The sequence below is a fragment of the Schistocerca cancellata genome, chromosome 7, assembly GCF_023864275.1.
Source record: "Schistocerca cancellata isolate TAMUIC-IGC-003103 chromosome 7, iqSchCanc2.1, whole genome shotgun sequence".
Taxonomy (NCBI): domain Eukaryota; kingdom Metazoa; phylum Arthropoda; class Insecta; order Orthoptera; family Acrididae; genus Schistocerca; species Schistocerca cancellata.
This window is the reverse complement of record NC_064632.1, coordinates 493,159,065-493,180,792: the sequence shown is the minus strand read 5'-3', so window position 1 is coordinate 493,180,792 and position 21,728 is coordinate 493,159,065. Positions and strand designations below refer to the sequence as shown.

The window sequence follows — 21,728 nt, the reverse complement described above, 5'->3', positions numbered from 1 at the left end:
GCAAGTAATAATAAAAAAAGTTGCGAATTACTTAAATAAGGAGCAAGAAAATGTGACTTTGAGTATCTTTCGTATCCTTGGCAAATCAGCAATGAGACCCTTTCCTCGGAATTACTATTAGTCTTATCGTTACTTACGTCTGTGAGACTAATGGTCAAGTTGGCAGTCTTGTTTTGTCCCTGAGGCTTGAAGAAGAGTTCGCGCATTGCGCTGGAGATGACGGGGTTGTAGTCCACATCTGAAAAATATGCCGACACCTTGTACCATCTTGACAGCATAATTTAACTCTTCGTTGCTTAAAAGTGGTCACTATGCTACTTACTGAATGCTTTGCGGAAATAATACTCCAGGTAGAGACGAAGGCCGCCTGGTGTTGTCGTATCTGCTCCCATCTTTTCCACATCTGGAAAAAAAACATAACAAAACAAAAAAAATAAACTTCTGCACCTTCTGTTCCTCCATATTTGACTAGTGTCGTTTAATTTTAGATTTATTGACGAGAGCGACGTTGTGAGAAGACTTGGCCTTTGCTCATGGTGTTGCATAGCTCCAGAGACATCCATGAGTTGTCAATTTACCTCACTGTAAGTTTGGTTTGCATAAATCTCGCTATAATTTTGTAGCGAGTGTTGAAGGAGCCGTGAGGAATTAAAATAGAAAGTCTGATGAAATACTGCGTTTTGACAATTTACATTCTACATCTACATCTACATCCATACTCCGCAAGCCACTCGACGGTGTGTGGCGGAGGGTACCTTGAGTACCTCTATCGGTACTCCCTTCTATTCCGGTCTCGTATTGTTCGTGGAAAGAAGGATTGTCGGTGTGCTTCTGTGTGGGCTCTAATCTCTCTGATTTTATCCTCATGGTCTCTTCGCGAGATATACGTAGGAGGGAGCAATATACTGCTTGACTCTTCGGTGAAGGTATGTTCTCGAAACTTTGAAAAAAGCCCGTACCGAGCTACTGAGCGTCTCTCCTGCAGAGTCTTCCACTGGAGTTTATCTATCATCTCCGTAACGCTTTCGCGATTACTAAATGATCCTGTAACGAAGCGCGCTGTTCTCCGTTGGATCTTCTCTATCTCTTCTATCAACCCTATCTGGTACGGATCCCACACTGCTGAGCAGTATTCTAGCAGTGGGCGAACTAGTGTACTGTAACCTACTTCCTTTGTTTTCGGATTGCATTTCCTTAGGATTCTTCCAATGAATCTCAGTCTGGAATCTGCTTTACCAACGATCAACTTTATATGATCATTCCATTTTAAATCACTCCTAATGCTTACTCACAGATCATTTATGGAATTAACTGATTCCAGTTGCTGAACTGCTATTTTGTAGCTAAATGATAAGGGATCTATCTTTCTATGTATTCGCAGCACATTACACTTGTCTACATTGAGATTGAATTGCCATTCCCTGCACCATGCGTCAATTCGCTGCAGATCCTCCTGCATTTCAGTACTATTTTCCATTGTTACAACCTCTCGATACACCACAGCATCATCTGTAAAAAGCCTCAGTGAACTTCCGATGTCATCCACAAGGTCATCAATCACACAAATGGTCTGATAGTCCATATGCTCTTACTTTGTTCATTAAACTACTGTGGGGAACTATATCAAACGCCTTGCGGAAGTCAAGAAACACGGCATCTACCTGGGAACCCGTGTCTATGGCCCTCTGAGTCACGTGGACGAATAGCGCGATCTGGGTTTCACACGATCGTCTTTTTCGAAACCCATGCTGATTCCTACAGAGTAGATTTCTAGTCTCCAGAAAAGTCATTGTACTCGAACATAATACGTGTTCCAAAATTCTACAACCGATCGACGTTAGAGATATAGGTATATAGTTCTGCACATCTGTTCGACGTCCCTTCTTGAAAATGGGGATGACCTGTGCCCTTTTCAATATTTTGGAACGTTACGCTCTTCTAGAGACCTACGGTACACCGCTGCAAGAAGGGGGGCAAGTTCCTTCGCGTACTCTGTGTAAATTCGAACTGGTATCCCATCAGGTCCAGCGGTCTGTCCTCTTTTGAGCAATTTTAATTGTTTTTCTATCCCTCTGTTGTCTGTTTAGATATATACCATTTTGTCATCTGTGGAACAATCTAGAGGAGGAACTACAGTGCAGTCTTCCCCTGTGAAACAGCTTTGGAAAAAAACATTTAGTATTTCGGCCTTTAGTCTGTCATCCTCTGTTTCAGTACCGTTTTGGTCACAGAGTGTCTGGACATTTTGTTTTGATCCACCTACCGCTTTGACATAAGACCAAAATTTCTTATGATTTTCTGCCAAGTCAGTACATAGAACTTTACTTTCGAATTCATTGAACGCCTCTCGCATAGCCCTCCTCACACTACATTTCGCTTCGCGTAATTTTTGTTTGTCCGCAAGGCTTTGGCTATGTTTATGTTTGCTGTGAAGTTCCCTTTGCTTCCGCAGCAGTTTTCTAACTCGGTTGTTGTACCACGGTGATTCTTTTCCATCTCTTACGATCTTGCTTGGCACATACTCGTCTAAGCATATTGTACGGTGGCTTTGAACTTTATCCACTGATCCTCAGCACTATCTGTACTTGAGACAAAACTTTTGTGTTGAGCAGTCAGGTACTCTGTAATCTGCTTTTTCTCACTTTTTCTAAACAGAAAAATCTTCCTACTTTTTTTAATATTTCTATTTACGGCTGAAATCATCGATGCAGTAACCGCTTTATGATCGCTGATTCCCTGTTCTGCGTTAACTGTTTCGAATACTTCGGGTCTGTTTGTCACCAGAAGGTCTAATACGTTATCGCCACGAGTCGGTTCTCTGTTTAACTGATCAAGGTAGTTTTCAGATAACGCACTTACAAAAATTTCACTGGATTCTTTGTCCCTGCCAGCCGTTATGAACGTTTGATCCTCCCAGTCTATATCCGGCAAATTAAAATCTCCACCCAGAACTATAACATGGTTGGGAAATCTACTCGAAATATTTTCCAAAATATCCTTCAGGTGCTCAGCCACAACAGCTGCTGAGGCAGGGGGCCTATAGAGACATCCAATTACCTTGTCTGAGCCTGCTTTAACCGTTACATTCACCCAAATTATTTCACATTTCGTATCTCTGTCAATTTCCTTCGATACTATTGCACTTGTTATCGCTATAAACACGCCTCCCCCTTCACTATCCAGCCTGTCTCTGTGGTATACATTCCCTTCCTAGTGTAGGCTTTCCTTACTGTTTACGTCTGGTTTCAGCCAACTTTCTGTCCCTAGTACTATATGGGCATTGTGACCGTTTATTAATGAGAGCAGTTCTGGGACCTTTCTATAGACGCTCCTGCAGTTTACTATTAGCACATTAATATTGTTATTCCCTGTTGCATTTTGCCTACTCCTACCTTGCCGCGTCTCAGGAGACGTCTTGTCGGGCCTAGGGAGGGAATTCTCTAACCTAAAAAACCCACATGTGCACTCCACACGTACTCCGCTACCCTTGTAGCCGATTCCGGCGTGTAGTGCACGCCTGACCTATTCAGGGGGACCCTACATTTCTCCACCCGATAGCGGAGGTCGAGAAATTTGCACCCCAGATCTCCGCAGAATCGTCTGAGCCTCTGGTTTAAGCCTTCTACTCGGCTCCAAACCAGAGAACCGCAATCGGTTCCGGGAACGATACTACAAATAGTTAGCTCAGATTCCACCCCGCGAGCGAGGATTTCTGCCTTCACCAATTCCGCCAACCGCCTGTACGAACTGAGGATGACCTCTGAACCCAGACGGCAGGAGTCATTGGTGATGGCATGAGCAACAATTTGCAGTCGGGTGCACCCAGTGCTCTCTATCGCCGCCGGCAGGGCCTCCTCCACATCTCGGATGAGAACCGCCGGCAAGCAGATAGAGTGAACACTGGCCTTCTTCCCCGACCTTTCCGCTATTTCCCTAAGGGGCTCCATCACCCGCCTAACGTTGGAGCTCCCAATCACTAATAAACCCCTCCCCCCGTGTGCCTGCTCGGACCTTCCTGAACGAGCGGCCAGATGTCCACTCACAGGCAGAGCGGGCGATGCCACACGGCCAGCCTCCACATTGACCCTCCGCCTCGTGCGCCGCGAACGCCGCTGAACCTGCCACTCCCCTTGCGGAGAGGGTGGCCAAACCTCGCCCGGTACCCGCGAAGATGTCTCGACAGCAGGGACAGTGGGTCAAGCATGTAACACCTGGGGTGTACATTGCGACACACCAGACTCCCCACTGCCGCTACACTCCGAGGCAACAGCCTGTGGACGGCTGACCGCGGCCATCAACACGTTCAGCTGTTCGCGAACAGTGGCCAGCTCCTCCTGCGTCCGTACACAGCAGTCACACATCCTATCCATCCTAAGAAATCAATTTACTATAGAGAGTTAATCAACTTTTCACTAGACTGCTAATTCACTAAAGGCGGCTGATAGTTGACTAAACCGTGGTTACTAGACACTTCTTGTAGAAAACAGTGAAAATAGCACTACCTGTCTCTGGACTGTATTGAAAACAAACACTAGCACTACTGGCACTATGGTTGACTAAAGGGACTCTCTCTGACTGTATTCAAAACAAACACGAAATCTATGGAACATTATTACTAGCACTCGACAATTAAAGCTTCCTAAAAGCAAAAACACACGGAAGAAGAAGTGACAAGTAATAAAAATACAGTTAATACTTAAATTAACTTAGCTCGCTGCACAGCAGACGTGAAGCAGACTATTTATGAAGAAACTTGATTGAAAGGGTTATGCTTGTTAGCGACATTAGTCGTCGTTTAGTGGTGTTACCAAGTGCAGACAGAAATGTTGGTATTGTTGACATTCGAACATGCGGAAATAACAAGTAACAGCAATCGTTGAAAGATGCTACGACTTTTCCCACCACACTGAAGATTTTATTCCTAGGTCAGTATGGGAACAAAATACGTGGGTACAATGAGAGTTCAGGTGCATGAGCAACTTGTCGAGGAAAATTTCGAAAAATGCACGTGTCAACAATTTGAGCCATAGGTTATATTTCTCCATCAACAGAAGTCGTTCATCAAGAAGCGAAAATTTAAAAAAATGCATGTTTAATCTTTGATTTGCTGTTTTGACCCTAGTTAAAACCAGGCTACGCATTACACCGTAAACATTGCTGGTATTAACACTACTGTTATTATCATTAGTGTAATAAAGAGAAATTACCGTAATGAGGTGTGACGAGGAATACCACATTTTTAACGCTTAACTGAAATTATGTGCACTAGAGCATCATTTGTGTTCATGTTCTATGAGGTGTCATCGCAAATAAGGCGACCAGATGTTATTTTGTTTTCAGTGGGCATCAATTGGCACATCCGAACATCCGCCACCATGTCGGCTATCTGGTATCATACATTCGTTGCAATCCCTAAAAAAGCGTAGAGCCGAATTTTATGAAATTTTATTTACATAGGTACCCCCAGAATTTTTTTTACAAGTCACACACCGGCATCTACTTTTCAGTTCGTGTGAATGCTATCCAACACAGGTACAGTGACACTGGCAGAGAAGCAGTGGCACAGGGTTTCGGTCTGGAGCGAGTTGTGAATCGTCTAACGTCAGTGACTGTTTCATTACGCACTGTAGAGACATACAGTTATGTGTGACGAACGTCGTTGTTTCCTGGTATCATTAGCTTTACCTTCGCAGCTCCTAAACTGTTAAAATAGCTAATAAAAAAACTCTTCGATGGTGTCTTTCCTCTCATTGATTCCATCATCACGTCAGTAGTTTCAGATTTTACGTTGCGTTCGAACCGAACCACGTCAAAAGGAGGTACCCAGTTACTGTAGTCCTACAAGAATCAGTACCAGGTCTGTTACACGTCTTATTGTATTAACGTTTTACTGCACTGTTCCGTTGCAACGTCTCTTAGTTTAAGATCAGCTATGGTTGGAATAAACGCGGAAATAATATCACTCCTGGAAATGGAAAAAAGAACACATTGACACCGGTGTGTCAGACCCACCATACTTGCTCCGGACACTGCGAGAGGGCTGTACAAGCAATGATCACACGCACGGCACAGCGGACACACCAGGAACCGCGGTGTTGGCCGTCGAATGGCGCTAGCTGCGCAGCATTTGTGCACCGCCGCCGTCAGTGTCAGCCAGTTTGCCGTGGCATACGGAGCTCCAACGCAGTCTTTAACACTGGTAGCATGCCGCGACAGCGTGGACGTGAACCGTATGTGCAGTTGACGGACTTTGAGCGAGGGCGTATAGTGGGCATGCAGGAGGCCGGGTGGACGTACCGCCGAATTGCTCAACACGTGGGGCGTGAGGTCTCCACAGTACATCGATGTTGTCGCCAGTGGTCGGCGGAAGGTGCACGTGCCCGTCGACCTGGGACCGGACCGCAGCGACGCACGGATGCACGCCAAGACCGTAGGATCCTACGCAGTGCCGTAGGGGACCGCACCGCCACTTCCCAGCAAATTAGGGACACTGTTGCTCCTGGGGTATCGGCGAGGACCATTCGCAACCGTCTCCATGAAGCTGGGCTACGGTCCCGCACACCGTTAGGCCGTCTTCCGCTCACGCCCCAACATCGTGCAGCCCGCCTCCAGTGGTGTCGCGACAGGCGTGAATGGAGGGACGAATGGAGACGTGTCGTCTTCAGCGATGAGAGTCGCTTCTGCCTTGGTGCCAATGATGGTCGTATGCGTGTTTGGCGCCGTGCAGGTGAGCGCCACAATCAGGACTGCATACGACCGAGGCACACAGGGCCAACACCCGGCATCATGGTGTGGGGAGCGATCTCCTACACTGGCCGTACACCACTGGTGATCGTCGAGGGGACACTGAATAGTGCACGGTACATCCAAACCGTCATCGAACCCATCGTTCTACCATTCCTAGACCGGCAAGGGAACTTGCTGTTCCAACAGGACAATGCACGTCCGCATGTATCCCGTGCCACCCAACGTGCTCTAGAAGGTGTAAGTCAACTACCCTGGCCAGCAAGATCTCCGGATCTGTCCCCCATTGAGCATGTTTGGGACTGGATGAAGCGTCGTCTCACGCGGTCTGCACGTCCAGCACGAACGCTGGTCCAACTGAGGCGCCAGGTGGAAATGGCATGGCAAGCCGTTCCACAGGACTACATCCAGCATCTCTACGATCGTCTCCATGGGAGAATAGCAGCCTGCATTGCTGCGAAAGGTGGATATACACTGTACTAGTGCCGACATTGTGCATGCTCTGTTGCCTGTGTCTATGTGCCTGTGGTTCTGTCAGTGTGATCATGTGATGTATCTGACCCCAGGAATGTGTCAATAAAGTTTCCCCTTCCTGGGACAATGAATTCACGGTGTTCTTATTTCAATTTCCAGGAGTGTAGTTTCTTTTTCGTAAATAATGTTGTGAGAAACGTCTTCAGAATTCAAAGTACCAAGTTCCCTACCGATACTGTGATGATCAGGAAGGAAGAACAGTAACAATATCTTAATCCTTTTATTCAGAGCAGCAAGAACATTATTTTGACAATGTATTTTAAGTAACTCCCAGTGAAAATTGTTGGTGCAGTATTTTAACAAACATCAATTATACCTAGTTAACAACATTGAAATCCTTTGATTGATCCTTAATATTAAAGTAGATTAAATAAATATAAAGCGACAGATTTCTTTATTTACATAACAATGATATATCTTTGATCGTCATTATAATACTTGAGAAGCTGAATAATTTTGGAACAGTGCTAATTTTTTTAAAGTGTTTATTTCATTTCTAATTGAATTCCTAAGTGTGCAAGCACACTTGAATGTTCTGAAAGTGTTCCTGAGAGGGGTCACACCGAGCACAACGTACTGATTTGTTTGATATTGTTAAAACTATGAATTGTCCTTATGCCCTTAGAACCCATATCTCTTGTTATAACGCATATAACCCGATAAGTACATTAATGCTATCCCTTTCACACCATGGATTGCCTAAATTCTTCAGTTCACTGCTTATTTTCTGACATTATTTTTCATGCTTTCTCCAGTTGTCTTGTCATATTATGGGATTGTTCTGAAAGCTTCTATTATTTAACTCTTTTTATTCTTAGAGCAATACAATCTAAGAATCGTATGGCGAGTTCCTTGCTATCTGGAGCATCACCCTACCAATTTAAATTTTCCCCTTTCAAGCAGGCACTAGCCTTTCTCGATTTATCTCTTTCTGACCATTACATGAACTGCCACAGATAATCCCGAGAAACTTTTACCTTTGACGGTATTTCACAAACTATAATTCCTCTTTCCAATCTCGGAAGTGGTCTCCCTCGTTTCTGTAAATTCTTTCTCGTTTCTTCTAGTGTGCTGTTTGGAAGCCGGGTCACATTAACCTTTCATTTCATCGTTATGTCATTCACACTAAATAGGTTTCAATATTTCTGTTGAAGCAGGCTGTTTTCTCACTTGCAACACTTTCAAAATCTCCCTCTTTTTTTTAATATATCAAATTTAACGTGTCTGACTGCGTCTGAAACTTCATTTGTGAATTTCTCCAAATCTCTGTCTTACATTTAACCACGAAAATTTTCTTTTCCACCCCAAATCCCAATCCCTGTTTAAATTCTTCTAACCCCCCTTGGAATTTCCTCTCTGACCTTTCTATCTTTACATCTACTTCACCCATTTCTTACGGTGAGTTCTCCACTTTTCTCAATATTGGGTGCACCATTGTTTCTCTTCCATTTTGTACACTTTCTTCCTTTCCAGTAACTGATTCTGGTTTAAGAAGTGATCGTGAGAGCTACTGAGAAAGGCATAGTAATTGTTGTTAGAAATCACGTGGAGTATCACGAATTTAGAAAGAAAACCAACAGAGTGAATCAAATCATATCTGGGAGGTAGAGGCGGAAGAGGCTGAACGAACATCCAACATAACAGCAGATGCCATTCCAGACGGGAAGCATTACGAGAGGGCAATGACCAATTGCTAAAATATGGGGCCATTCGGATCAGGTCACGATGTAGGGCCCACCTATATATTGAGTTTCCTTGGTGAAAAAGAGAACCTTACAGTCTGTGATGATATCAGTAACAGCTTAAATGAAAAGTGCTTGGGAGACAGGGGATTAGAAACACTAGGCCGAACTTTAGACGTAGAACAGGGGGACATTAGGGACATATACAGGAATGTTCTAGAATATGTATGAAGGTATGAGAGACTATTAGATACAAGAAATAGAGTTAGGGAGAAGGATAAATTACAGAGTGAAGTTGAGAGCAAATATGAAGACAACTTCACTGAGGCTTTCGCTTCTATCTAGGAGGCTTGTTTCTACATCTACATAGATACTCTGAAAATCACACTTAAGTGCCTGGAAGAGGGCTCATCCAACCACCTTCACAATAATTCTCTATTAGTCCACTATCGAACAGCTCCCGGAAAAGCTAACACCTATATCTTTCCATGAGAGCCCTAATTTCCATTATTTTATTCTGATGATAATTTCTCCCTATGTAGGTCGGCGTCAACAAAATATTTTCGCATTCAGAGGAGGAAGGTCGTGAATGGAACTTCGTGAGAAGATACCGCGGCAACCGGAGACGCCTTGTTTCAAAGATGTTCATCCCAAATCCTGTATCATTCAGTGACAATTTCTCCCCTATTTCTCGACAGTACAAAAAGTGCTGTCCTTCTTTGAACTGTCTCGATGTATTCTGTTAATTCTATCTGGTAAGGATACCACACCACGCAGCAGTACTCCAAAAGAGAACGGACAAGCGTAGTGTAGGCAGTGTCTTTAATATATCTGTTGCGTCTTTAAGTGTTCTACCATTAAAACGCAGTCTTTAATTCGTCTTCCCCACAACATTTACTGTCTGTTATTTCCAGTTTCAATTGTTTGTAACTGTAATTCCCATGTACGTAGTTGAATTTAGGGTCTTTATCTTCGACTGTTTTATTTATAACCGAAATTTAACGGATTCATTTTAGCACTCATATGGAAGATCTCACACTTTACATTATTAAGGGTCAGCTGTCAACTTTCGCACCATACAGATATCTAAATAGTTTTACAAATGGTTTTGATCTTCAGATAACGTTACTAGACCATAAACGACAGTTTCATCTGCAGACAATCTAAGACGCCGCTGAGACTGCCTCCTAAATCTTTTATATGGATAAGGAACAGCAGAGGGCCTAGAACAATACATCGGAGAACCACTTCTGTTTTACTCGATGACTTTCCGTCAGTTACTACGAACTGCGACTTCTCTGACAAGAAATCTTGAATCCAGTCGCATAACTGAGATGATATTCCATAATTAAGCAATTTCATTACAAGCCGCTTGTGCGGTATAATGTCAAAAGGCCTCTGGAAATCTATAAATACGGAATCAGTTTGAAATCCCTTGTCGATGGCTCTCAACAGTTCATGTGAGTAAACAGCTAGCTGCGTTCCACAAGAGCGATGTTTTCTAAATCCCCGTTGTCTGTGTACCAATAGACCGTTCTCTTCGAGGTAACTGATAATGTGCGAACAAAATATATGTTCCAAAACCATGCTGCATCTCGACGTTAATGATATGGGCCTGAAATTTAGTGTATTGCTCCTACTGCCTTTCTTGAATACTGGTGTGGTCTCTGCAACTTTGCAGTCTTCGGGTACGAATCTTTCTTCGAGTAAGTGGCTGTATATGATTAAGTATGGAGAGATTAATTCAGCATACTCTGAAAGATACCTAATTTGCATACAATCTGGACCGAAAGACTTGCTTTTATTATGTGATTTCATTTCTTCAGTACTCGTAGGTTATCTACATCTACGCCACTAACGTTGGCAGCTGTTCCTGATTCTAATTCTGGAATAGGTACTTAGTCTTGTTAGGTGAAGGAACTACGGAAGGCTGTGTTCAGTAACTTTGCTTTAGCAGCGCAGTTGGGATTGGGTTGTTTGGGGAGGGAGACCAGACAGTGAGATCATCGGATTTCGGAAGAACGGGGAAGGAAGTCGGCCATCCCGGCATTTGCCTCGAGTGATTTAGGGAAATCACGGGAAAACCTAAATCAGGATGGCCGGACGTGGGATTGAACCGTCGTCCTCCCGAATGCGAAGCAGCGCAGTCATCGGTAGTATTTCCATTGAAATCGTTCAGAGAGGTCATTGACTGTGCCTCACCGCTAGCATACTTTACATACGATGAGAATTTCTTTGGATTTTCTGCCAGGTTTGGAGACATAGTTTTGTAGTGGAAAATATTATAAACATCTCGCACTGATGTCCTCTCTAAATTTCGAGCTTCTGTAAAAGTCCGACAATCCTGAGTATTTTGCGTCCGTTTAAATCTGGCATGGTTTTCTCGTTGTTTCCGCAACAATGTTCTGCCGCATTTTGCGTACCATAGGGGATCAGCTCCGTCGTTTGTTAATTTATCTGGAATAAGTCTCTCAACTGCTATCGAAGCTATTTCTTTGAATTCTAGCCGCATCTAGTCAGATCATACATTTCTAATTCTAAAGGAGTGGAGACTGTCTCTCAGGAAAGCGTCGAGCAAATTTTTATGTTCTTTTTTGAATAGATGTGGTTTTAGTTTATTTTTAGTAGATTTGGGATTACAGTATTCAGTCTCTCTACGACAACCCTGTGTTCAGGAATCCCTTTATCCATTTAGATAGTCGTTATTAGATCAGATTTATTTGTCGCTTAGACGTCAAGTTTGTGTTCACAAACGTTTGTTATTCGAGTACACGCATGAACTTATTGCTTGAAATTATTTTCAGAGAATGCGTTTAGCACAATTTCGGATGTTGTTTTGCGCGTACCTCCGGATTTAAAAATGCATATTCGCCAACATATCGAGGATAAATCGAAGTCATCACCAACTATAATTGTGTGATTATATTAAATTTCAGCCTCCAGTTGTATAAGCAAAGAAACCTTACCTAGGTTTCGGCTATAATAATGTAGCCATCTTCAGAGATGACACAGTGAAAACACTTCGTCTGCAGGCCACGAGTGACCTACCGGGACCATCCGACCGCCGTGTCATCCTCATGTGGAGAATGCGGATTGTAGGGCCGTGGCGTCAGCACACCGCTCTCCCGGTCGTTATGACGGTATTCTTGACCGAAGCCGCTACTATTCGGTCGAGTAGCTCCTCAGTTTGCATCACGAGGCTGAGTGCACCCCGAAAAATGGCAACAGCGCAAGGCGGCCTGGATGGTCACCCATCCAAGCGCCGACCACGCCCGACAGCGCTTAACTTCGGTGATCTCAAGGGAACCGGTGCATCCACTGCGGCAAGGCCGTTGCTTCAGAAACGTCACAATATAAAATTAAATTAAAACATGCCAGATATTGGCCTTGTCCAACTTGAAATGTTAGTACTACAGTACACAGTCATAAGACTGCGTCACTTCTGCCAATGTTTTGCCGACAGGCCCCATCAACGGGCCAGACAGGTGGGCCGCGGGCGCTCAGTCGTAGCTGAGCGCCGAGGGCAGCGACGCTGGGAGCTCAGCTGGTGGTCGTGCGCATGCGCGTGCCGAGTAATACTGACTTAAACCCAGGAAGTGTTATCTGAGATTACTATGGAAAACAGATTATTACAATAGGACTATTGATGACATTAAAACCATAAATCACTGTAGTTACCGTTCCATAAAAGGAAAAAGACATATAAAAAGTGTACTGTACGTAAGTATGAATGAACATTAAGTGATAACATTATTTGTTACAACAGCTAGAAATGTTACTGGTAAATAAATCATAATAACTGAAGTTACATTTCTTTGAGAGGCAAATGACATCATATAGCGCCAACGAACCTTTTAATAAGAAAAGGCCATAAATTAAGGTTAACAGTGCCTAAAATGTGGGGAACTTAGCTAAGAATTAACGCCTGTGAATGATAGTAAGGACAATTGTCTCATACAGGCTAGCGAGTAAATATACAGTATGTGATCAGCAATTAAGACATAGGAAAATCGGTAGGCTGTTCGTCATAGCCAGCTACTGACGTAGGTAGAAGACCATGTAAAGTAAAGGATTTGTCGGATAAGAGGCGCGTGCAACGCCACAAAACATTAGGGAGACAGTATAGCCAGTGGAGTTATATGCAAATTTTATGAAGTTCGTAAATATAAATACACCATTTGATGTGTAACAAACTCTGAAACAGCATTGAACATAGGTTGGTGTATTAAATATGCAATGTGTAATCGAGAAATACCAAAAGCTACTAATAAGAACAAAAAGTCTGTATGTCGTAGCCAGGTATTGGTGTGGGTAATAAGAAAAATACAGTATCAGATTTGACGGGTTAATAAATAGTACATATGGGCGTACCACGCCAAGAGTCATTAAAAGGCAGTTATAAGAAGTCATGTTGTGTGCAATATTTACTAAGTTCATAATTAGAGATACACCATTTAACGTGTATCAAATTGTGAAGCAGCCTTAAGCTTATAGAAAATAACAACGATTACGTGAAATTCGTATGTAAACGTAAGTATAAGAGGACAATGGTATCGGGCGACATAGATATTCCCGCGTCATCATAGTAGACGAAGCAAGGGCTGAAATCCTTCAAAGAAGTTCTTATTTTTCAAGTGCAATTGGTGATGAAGCAAGTTGTCTTTATCGTAAAGAAGATTGCACACAACATGACTTCTTTTAATTGCCTTTATAATGACTTGTGACGTGGTACACCCCTTTGTACTGCTTATTAACCTGTTAAATCTAATATTGTATTTTGCATATTACCCACGCCTACGTTCTTCATGGCTATAACATACAGTCATACAGTCTTATGACTACGTACTGTAGTACTAACATTTTAAGTTTGACAAGGCCAATATCTGGCATGTTTTAATTTAATTTTATATTGCGACATTTATGAAGAACGCTACATTATTACAGCCGAAAACTAGGTAAAGTGTCTTTGCTTACGCAACTAGAGGCTTAAATTTAATATAATTACATTTTACAGTAACTGACTCTGCTGCACTATGTTAAAAATATTCAAATTATTGTATGAGCTCGAATGTGTTTGAAAATAGACTTCAGTTTTCTTTGAAACATTCAACAGTTGTATCATCTGAGTTTGGATGTCGGTAAAGGGATCCAATTATTATTTTATCCCGACTGCCAAAGGTGAGGTCTATCCATACTAACTCACAGGAACTATCTACTTTAGTGCAAGATAAACTACTTGTAACAGAGACAAACACGCCACCGGCAACTATATTTAACCTCTTTCTGAACATCGTTAGGTCTTTCCCAAACATTTCCGCTTCTCTCCGACTTCAGCCAGCTTTCAATGCCTGTTACGATTTGAACGTCAGTGCTTTCCATTTGCGCTTGGAGCTCTGGTACTTTCCCAACATAGCTACAACAATGTAAAACTGCTATACCGCTAGATATGCGTTCTTCCTGTGCACGACCAGCACCCTCTGAGACTGAACTTTGTCTTTCCACGAAACCCCCTAACATAAAAAACCGCCTAGTCCACGCTAGACAGACCCTGCTATCCGTGTATCTGCCTCCTGCGTGTAGTGGACTCGTGACCCATTTAGCGGATCTCGATGCTGCACCACTGTATGGCTCAATCTGGAGCCTACTCGGTCGAACGTCTGAGCCGCTGATTCAGAGCCTCCACTCGGCCCTGTACCAGAGGTCCACAATCAGTCCTGTCGATTGTGCTGCAAATGCTTTAATCTCCCAAGCAAGACTGGTAGCCTTTATCCCTTCTGATAGCCACTCGAAACCAGAGAGAGTCTCTTCCGATCCAAAGGGTTATGGGTACCAACATGGTGGCTGCTCTTCATGGCATCCGGAAAAAACCAGTTTCACGTATGGAACGACTTCTCCCGGTATGCAAACGGAGTGCATTCTGGCCTTCCTCCCCTCCTTAGCAGCCATAACGCGCCTATCGTTGGAGTTCCCATCTACCAATAACCTCACCCTCAGTGACTGCCCAGGTCTTGCAGGCTGAGAGGTTACCTCTGAAACAGGACAAGCAGCTGCATGTGGCTGATGGACAGTGTCAGCCACAGACAGCACCTGGAGCCCGTTTGTTGGACTAGCCTGGGAAGCCTTACTTTCAGCCCATGGGGAAGTCTTAAATAACTTACCACACCCAGGGGCGACATCCCACTCTACCTCGAGTGAGGGGTCAACCTTAGTGGGAGAAGTAACTGGTCTGGCCAGCGGTGCGGTCTGATTGGGGACACCTTGGTCATGCTGGACGCCAATTGGATACTCACAGCCGGTCCACAACAGTGACGCTCATCCACTGCAGCCTCAAGCTGTGTAACCGAAGCCAAGACAGCCTGGAGCTGAGAGCGAAGTGCAACCAACTTGCCTCGCATCCGCACACAACCGTCACAGTCCCTGTCCATAATGAAGACAGTGGAAAACTACGCTACCCAGACAAACAAACTACTATCGACATGCACCGTGAAACTCAATGTAGAAACTGATGAAAACGCCAGAATTGTGTCTACTGAATTATATTAACAAGTAGAGACTCAGAAACTGAAAGTACCGAAGCTCACAGGTGGGACCAAATTATTCGCTCCCTATTAGGAACTTCTAATATGTCGCAAAATAGGTTTACTTTCTGAAACAAACGGAAAGGCGCGAACTGTGCTTATTAAATATTGAATTAACACCTAGAAACTAAAGAAACTAAACTACCATAGCACACAGATGAATCTATACGATTCGCTCCTGGTTAGTAACTCCTAAAAAGTCACAAAGTCGGTTACTTATCTGTTACTGATCTGTCTTGGCCGGCGTTCCAAGCTTAGCATTAGGATTGTCGAGAAGATGCACAAGCAAGTACGTTAAAATCGTAGATTCACTCTGAAAACAACGGTACTGCTTTCAACTTCATCCCAAAGACTGAATAAGAAACTTCGTCACTGGAAAGAATGCAATAAATGAAAGCAATCACTAAATTCTGTCGACTTAATGGTACCTCTTCTTTTCTTCCTCAAAATTTACTCATTCTTAGATATGGACTTTATCGAACTTTATTTTATTTAACTTTGCGACCCTTCCTCTCACCGCAATCGTCGGTTACCTTACGGAACGAAATTGTCTTCGCTATCTGTCTGTGTACTGTGTAAACTATACAGGGTGAGTCACATAACATTACCCCTCATGGTAATGTACCTGTGCGTCAGTGTATAAGACCAATAAAAAGGTGTTAGCATGTGGACGTACGTGCTGTTCCAGTCTCTTCTGTACCTATGTCCATCACCGTTCCCTTTGGATCCCTACGTAATTCGGTGCTCTCCGATACACACGATTGAACAGCGGAGGAGTGGTACTGATGCGTCAAATTTAGGTTACAATATCTCCGGATGTAATTAACATTTTACAATGCAACAAACGGCACTGATTAAGTATTTGTTTATATGTTCAGATGTGCAAACAAAACTAACGGGGTTCCATTTTTTAAAAAACGTAGGTTTGTGTTAAAAAACATACTTCCGTGTTATTTTTTATGGTTTGTATTAACCAATTACACTAGCCCCTCTCCTCACGTTAGGTCTGTGGAATCGATTCGTCAGTATTTGATGTGGTTTACGAAATACAGGGTGATTCAAAAAGAATACCACAACTTTAGGAATTTAAAACTCTGCAACGACAAAAGGCAGAGCTAAGCACTATCTGTCGGCGAATTAAGGGAGCTATAAAGTTTCATTTAGTTGTACATTTGTTCGCTTGAGGCGCTGTTGACTAGGCGTCAGCGTCAGTTGATGCTAAGATGGTGACCGCTCAACAGAAAGCTTTTTGTGTTATTGAGTACGGCAGAAGTGAATCGACGACAGTTGTTCAGCGTGCATTTCGAACGAAGTATGGTGTTAAACCTCCTGATAGGTGGTGTATTAAACGTTTTCTGTGCCATTTCAGCCAATAAAGTTTTTGGTCCCTTTTTCTTCGAAGGTGCTACTGTAACTGGACTACAGTAGCTGGAGATGTTAGAGAATTGGCTGTTCCCTTAGCTCGAACAAGAAGCATAACAATTCATATTTCAGCAGGATGGAGCGCCACCACATTGGCACTTATCTGTCCGTAACTACCTGAACATCAACTACCCGAGGCGATGGATCGGCCGCCAGGCAGCCCGTGACAGAGCACTTCATCACTGGCCTCCAAGAAGCCCTGATCTTACCCCCTGCGATTTTTTCTTATGGGGGTATGTTAAGGATATGGTGTTTCGGCCACCTCTCCCAGCCACCATTGGTGATTTGAAACGAGAAATAACAGCAGCTATCCAAACTGTTACGCCTGATATGCTACAGAGAGTGTGGAACGAGTTGGAGTATCGGGTTGATATTGCTCGAGTGTCTGGAGGGTGCCATATTGAACATCTCTGAACTTGTTTTTGAGTGAAAAAAAACCTTTTTAAATACTCTTTGTAATGATGTATAACAGAAGGTTATATTATGTTTCTTTCATTAAATACACATTTTTAAAGTTGTGGTATTATTTTTGAATCACCCTGTATATCCAGCGGTAACGTTAGGTGACTCACCCTGTATACTGCGTGTGACAGTATTTCAACTGTTTGTGCAAGGTGTTATCTGAAGCGGAATAAGGGACCAGCCAGCATTTGCATAAACGAGCGTATGGAACCGCGTACAAACCACACTCATCCTGGACAATGCCCCTGCCCTCAGAGTTAGTTCACCGCGCGGATTGGATCCTGATCGGCTCGCCATTCTGTTGCACTGACTAGCGGGCTGCGCATTACGCCGTCTGGCTATGTCCCGACGTAAATAATATTGTTTATCATGATATAAAGGCCTGTGTTGAACTTCTGGACGTGCAGTCACGGTGTGTCGTAACTGTGTTGATCTTCTACCTGAAAATACGTAGAGGAATATCAACGGCAAATAACCAATAGGTACAGGCGGAAGATGGCTGGTGGAGAGTTTACGTGACAAATTTCAGTCTTCCGCGTTTGTTGCATTTCATGAATATGGCTAGACAATTAACCTCGTAATTTAGGTTGGTAGTTATTTAGTTTGTTAGTTAGTTCTTTTCCATAGATCATTTGCACTGTAAACTGTAATGTGGTGGAATGAATTATTTTACATACGCATCACAACTTAATTTTTAAATATGGCTACGTGCTGAACATTTATCTAGTAATGCAAAGTTTTAAACGTGGCTGCTTGGTTCAATAGCCGCTTCTAAATTAAAATTGACACAAATGAGCCCTCGGTCACTATTATTTTTAGCCTTATTGACCAGTTGTCAACACTTCTAAGAGTGCCTCCATCAGAATTAAAACAATTACAGTGGTCTATAACATAGCTACAAATTTATAGGAAAAGACATTTTTTTATATAAAATGTGTAAGTACCGACTAACAATAAAAGACAGAGGCAGTACTTACATTTCACATATAAAATAATTAACAGGCCAGAAGGGCTTTAGTCACAAAATATATAAAAAGGAATGCGTGGAGCCGAGCCACTGTGGGCTGCCCACACCTGTACAGCGACAGGTTGCACCGGACTGAGGCGCCCGAGTTAACAAGTGCGGGCAGGTGAGCATGACAGTGCATCGGGAGTGCCATCTAGTAGTCGCAGGTGTAACTTGGATACTTAATATTCAAGTGTAGACAGATGGATATTGGATGGATATTGTTCAGAGCATAATGTAAAAAGCAATATTTTGTTTAACAGCGACAGATAAAGTAACATTTTGTCGGCATAAGAGCTTAGAAGTACATTTTGAAGCATAAAAATTGGTCTTGATTGTAAAAAAATAGGTAACGCATATCAAAGTACAACTGTTTATGATGTAGCTAACATTCTCAGCAAAAATACAGCCTCTCTTCATAATGTTACGGATAACGATAAAAAATGGGTTAATTCCATTAACAATAAACTTAAAGAAGCATATGCTCTAATAACTAAATCTGATAAAGGTTGCTCTTTAGTTATCGCCTACAATTATGAATATATTTCTAAAACCTAAGATTTTTTTAGTGAAAATAATATTTCGGAACTGCATGAGGAATTCGACTCCAGAATTACAGAAAGATGTCAGGTCAGCCCACAATAACGCAGATTTTCTAATCAAATCTTTTCAGAAGAAAATGATCATTAACATGAACCCTCAGGCCCCAAAAGTTTGATCTCAATTTAAAATCCACAAACCTAACCATGAGATACGCTCGATATGTAATAACATGAATAGCGCGTACCATGATTTGGACAAATTTCTACATGAAATTCTGAAAAAATCATTCGTTTTCGGGTAGAATTATTCCGTCCCCAATAGTCACGCCAAAAAATAAAAGATTTGGAATGCAGTTCAGACACCAAGTTGTTTTCATTAGACATCAAAAATCTTTATACTAATGTTCCTGTACAGGAAACGCTTACAATAGTGGAACATAATTTACCTCATTTTAAAAAAGATTTTTCAGATGAACAAATCACTGACTTCATGAACCTCATCACAGTCGTAGTAAAGTAAAAATATTTAGAATTTAATGAACAATTGTAGCAGCAATCCGACGGTCTCTCTAAGGGAAAACCCTTAGCTGGTATCCTTGCCGATATTTTCATCAACTCATTAGAAGAAAAGTATTTTAAGTGTTTTTGAGCTACATCACTAGGCATTCTCTCCTATTTCAACTGTGTTGATGATGTTTTAATCATCTTCAAGGGACCTGCCGATGCCACTGACCGTATTTTTAATCTCTTCAATGATCTTCATGAGAAAATATTTTTCACTATCGAACTTGAAAACTAGGCCCGCCAGTTAAACCTTCTTCACTTGAAGCTTACAATAGAAGATAATAAAATCTCATTCAATATTTTTCATAAAGAAACATATACTGATCAGATCGTACCTACGTCTGTCATTCATCCACAGTCCCATAAAAACGTCTTCTTTCATTCTGCTCTTCACGGAGCTACTTCCATTCCACTTTCGAAAGAAAAGTTCAACGACGAAATCAATTTACTCAAAACGATAGCAGTTAATGAGTATAAACCTAGCATAGTAGATGACATCCTTGAAAAGGAAACTATTAAAAGAGTTACTACGCTCGGTACCTCTATCACTGAATCCAACCCAAGAAAATATTCCTCTGTTCCTTTCGTAGGGTCCATCTCCTATCAGATCCAACGCCTTCTTCGTAATAAATACAACAGCAGCGTTGCATTTTCTATCAATAATAATTTGAAAAAAAGCTTTCTTCATAATTTAAAATCGATTCGTTCCGCTTTAGAAAGTTGTGGCGTCTATAAGAATGTCTGCGATAACTGCTCTTCTTACTACATAGGACAAACAGGACGTGCCTTTACAACCGGATATAAAGAACATCTTTCCAGAAAAAATGGCACTAGCCTCCAAAATTCGTCTTTTGTCGACCATGTTCTGATTACAGGTCACGCGCCTAACGCTACGTGCGATATCATCATTTTGCACACCGAGAAGAAAATTATATATTCTGGAAGAATTAAATATTTTTAAACATCTTTCTCGAAATGATAGTCTCATTCTCAATGAACAGCTGCAGTTGCGCAACGAAAATTTCTTCACCGTTATAGAGCCGTTACTTGACATTTGATTTCGGATCTCGTTGTGCATTTTACAGAAATGTTTTGTTTTTCAATAAGTTAACTAATAACTTTTTATTTATTAAATGGTCTATTATCGGTGTTTCATGTTATATCGCTTTCTACAAGCTGTGTCATTCAACCCTTTCTGTATTTTCTATAATGACATTTTTATGCTTCAAAATGTACTTCTAAGCTCTGATGCAGACAAAATGTTACTTTATCTGTCGCTGTTAAACAAAATATTGCTTTTTACATTATGCTCTGAATAATATCCACTATAATTTCGCCTGTCTACACTTGAATGTTAAGTATCCAAGTTATACCTGCGACTACTAGATGGCACTCTCGATACACTGTCATGTTCCACCTGCCCGCACTTGTTAATGCGGGCGCCTCAGTCTGGTGCAACGTGTCGCTGTACAGGTGTGGGCAGCCCACAGTGGCTCGCCTTCACGCATTCCTTTTTATATACTTTGTGACTAAAGCCCTTCTGGCCTGTTAATTATTTTATATGTGACATGTAAGTACTTCCTCTGTCTTTTATTGTTAGTCACTACTTACAGATTTTATATTAAAAATGCCTTTTCCTATAAATTTGTAACTATGTTATAGGCCATTTTAGTTGTTTTAATTCTGATGGAGGCACTCTTAGAAGTGTTGACAACTGGTTGGTTCAAATGGCTCTGAGCACTATGGGACTTAACGTCTTTTAGGTCATCAGTCCCCTAGAACGTAGAACTACTTAAACCTAACTAACCTAAGGACATTACACACATCCATGCCCGAGGCAGGATTCGAATCTGCGACCGTAGCAGTCCCGCGGTTCCGGACTGAAGTGCCTAGAACCGCACGGCCACAGCGGCCGGCATGACTACTGGTCAATAAGACTAAAAATAATAGTGACCGAGGGCTCATTTGTTTCAATTTTAATTTATATAGTAGTTTTTTAATATAGACAGACGTGATTAAGTAATTTATATCCCCAACCCTTTACACATCACAGTAGTTGAAATTCTTCTACAGAATAGACGGAATTTTCCAGGAGAAGCGTCATATAGTTTGTCTTAAAGCTTTACTGGCTAATTTATCAATAATACTTCTTGCAGCATTCTGCGCAACATTTTGTGCTAAGGAATACCTTAAT

The 21,728-nt window shown here is 42.2% G+C and overlaps 1 protein-coding gene across 1 annotated transcript in view; it reads right to left on the bottom strand.

Moving 5' to 3' along the window:
• The window catches only part of LOC126092840 (carboxylesterase 5A-like), a 159,355-nt gene that overhangs the window by 50,986 nt on the left and 86,641 nt on the right, over nt 1-21,728 (bottom strand). Inside the window, exons 8-9 of the mRNA XM_049908570.1 lie at nt 323-403; nt 138-238 (exon numbers count right to left, since the gene is read on the bottom strand). Coding sequence (XP_049764527.1) covers nt 138-238; nt 323-403 — 182 coding nt within the window. The remainder of the gene's footprint in view (nt 1-137; nt 239-322; nt 404-21,728) is intronic.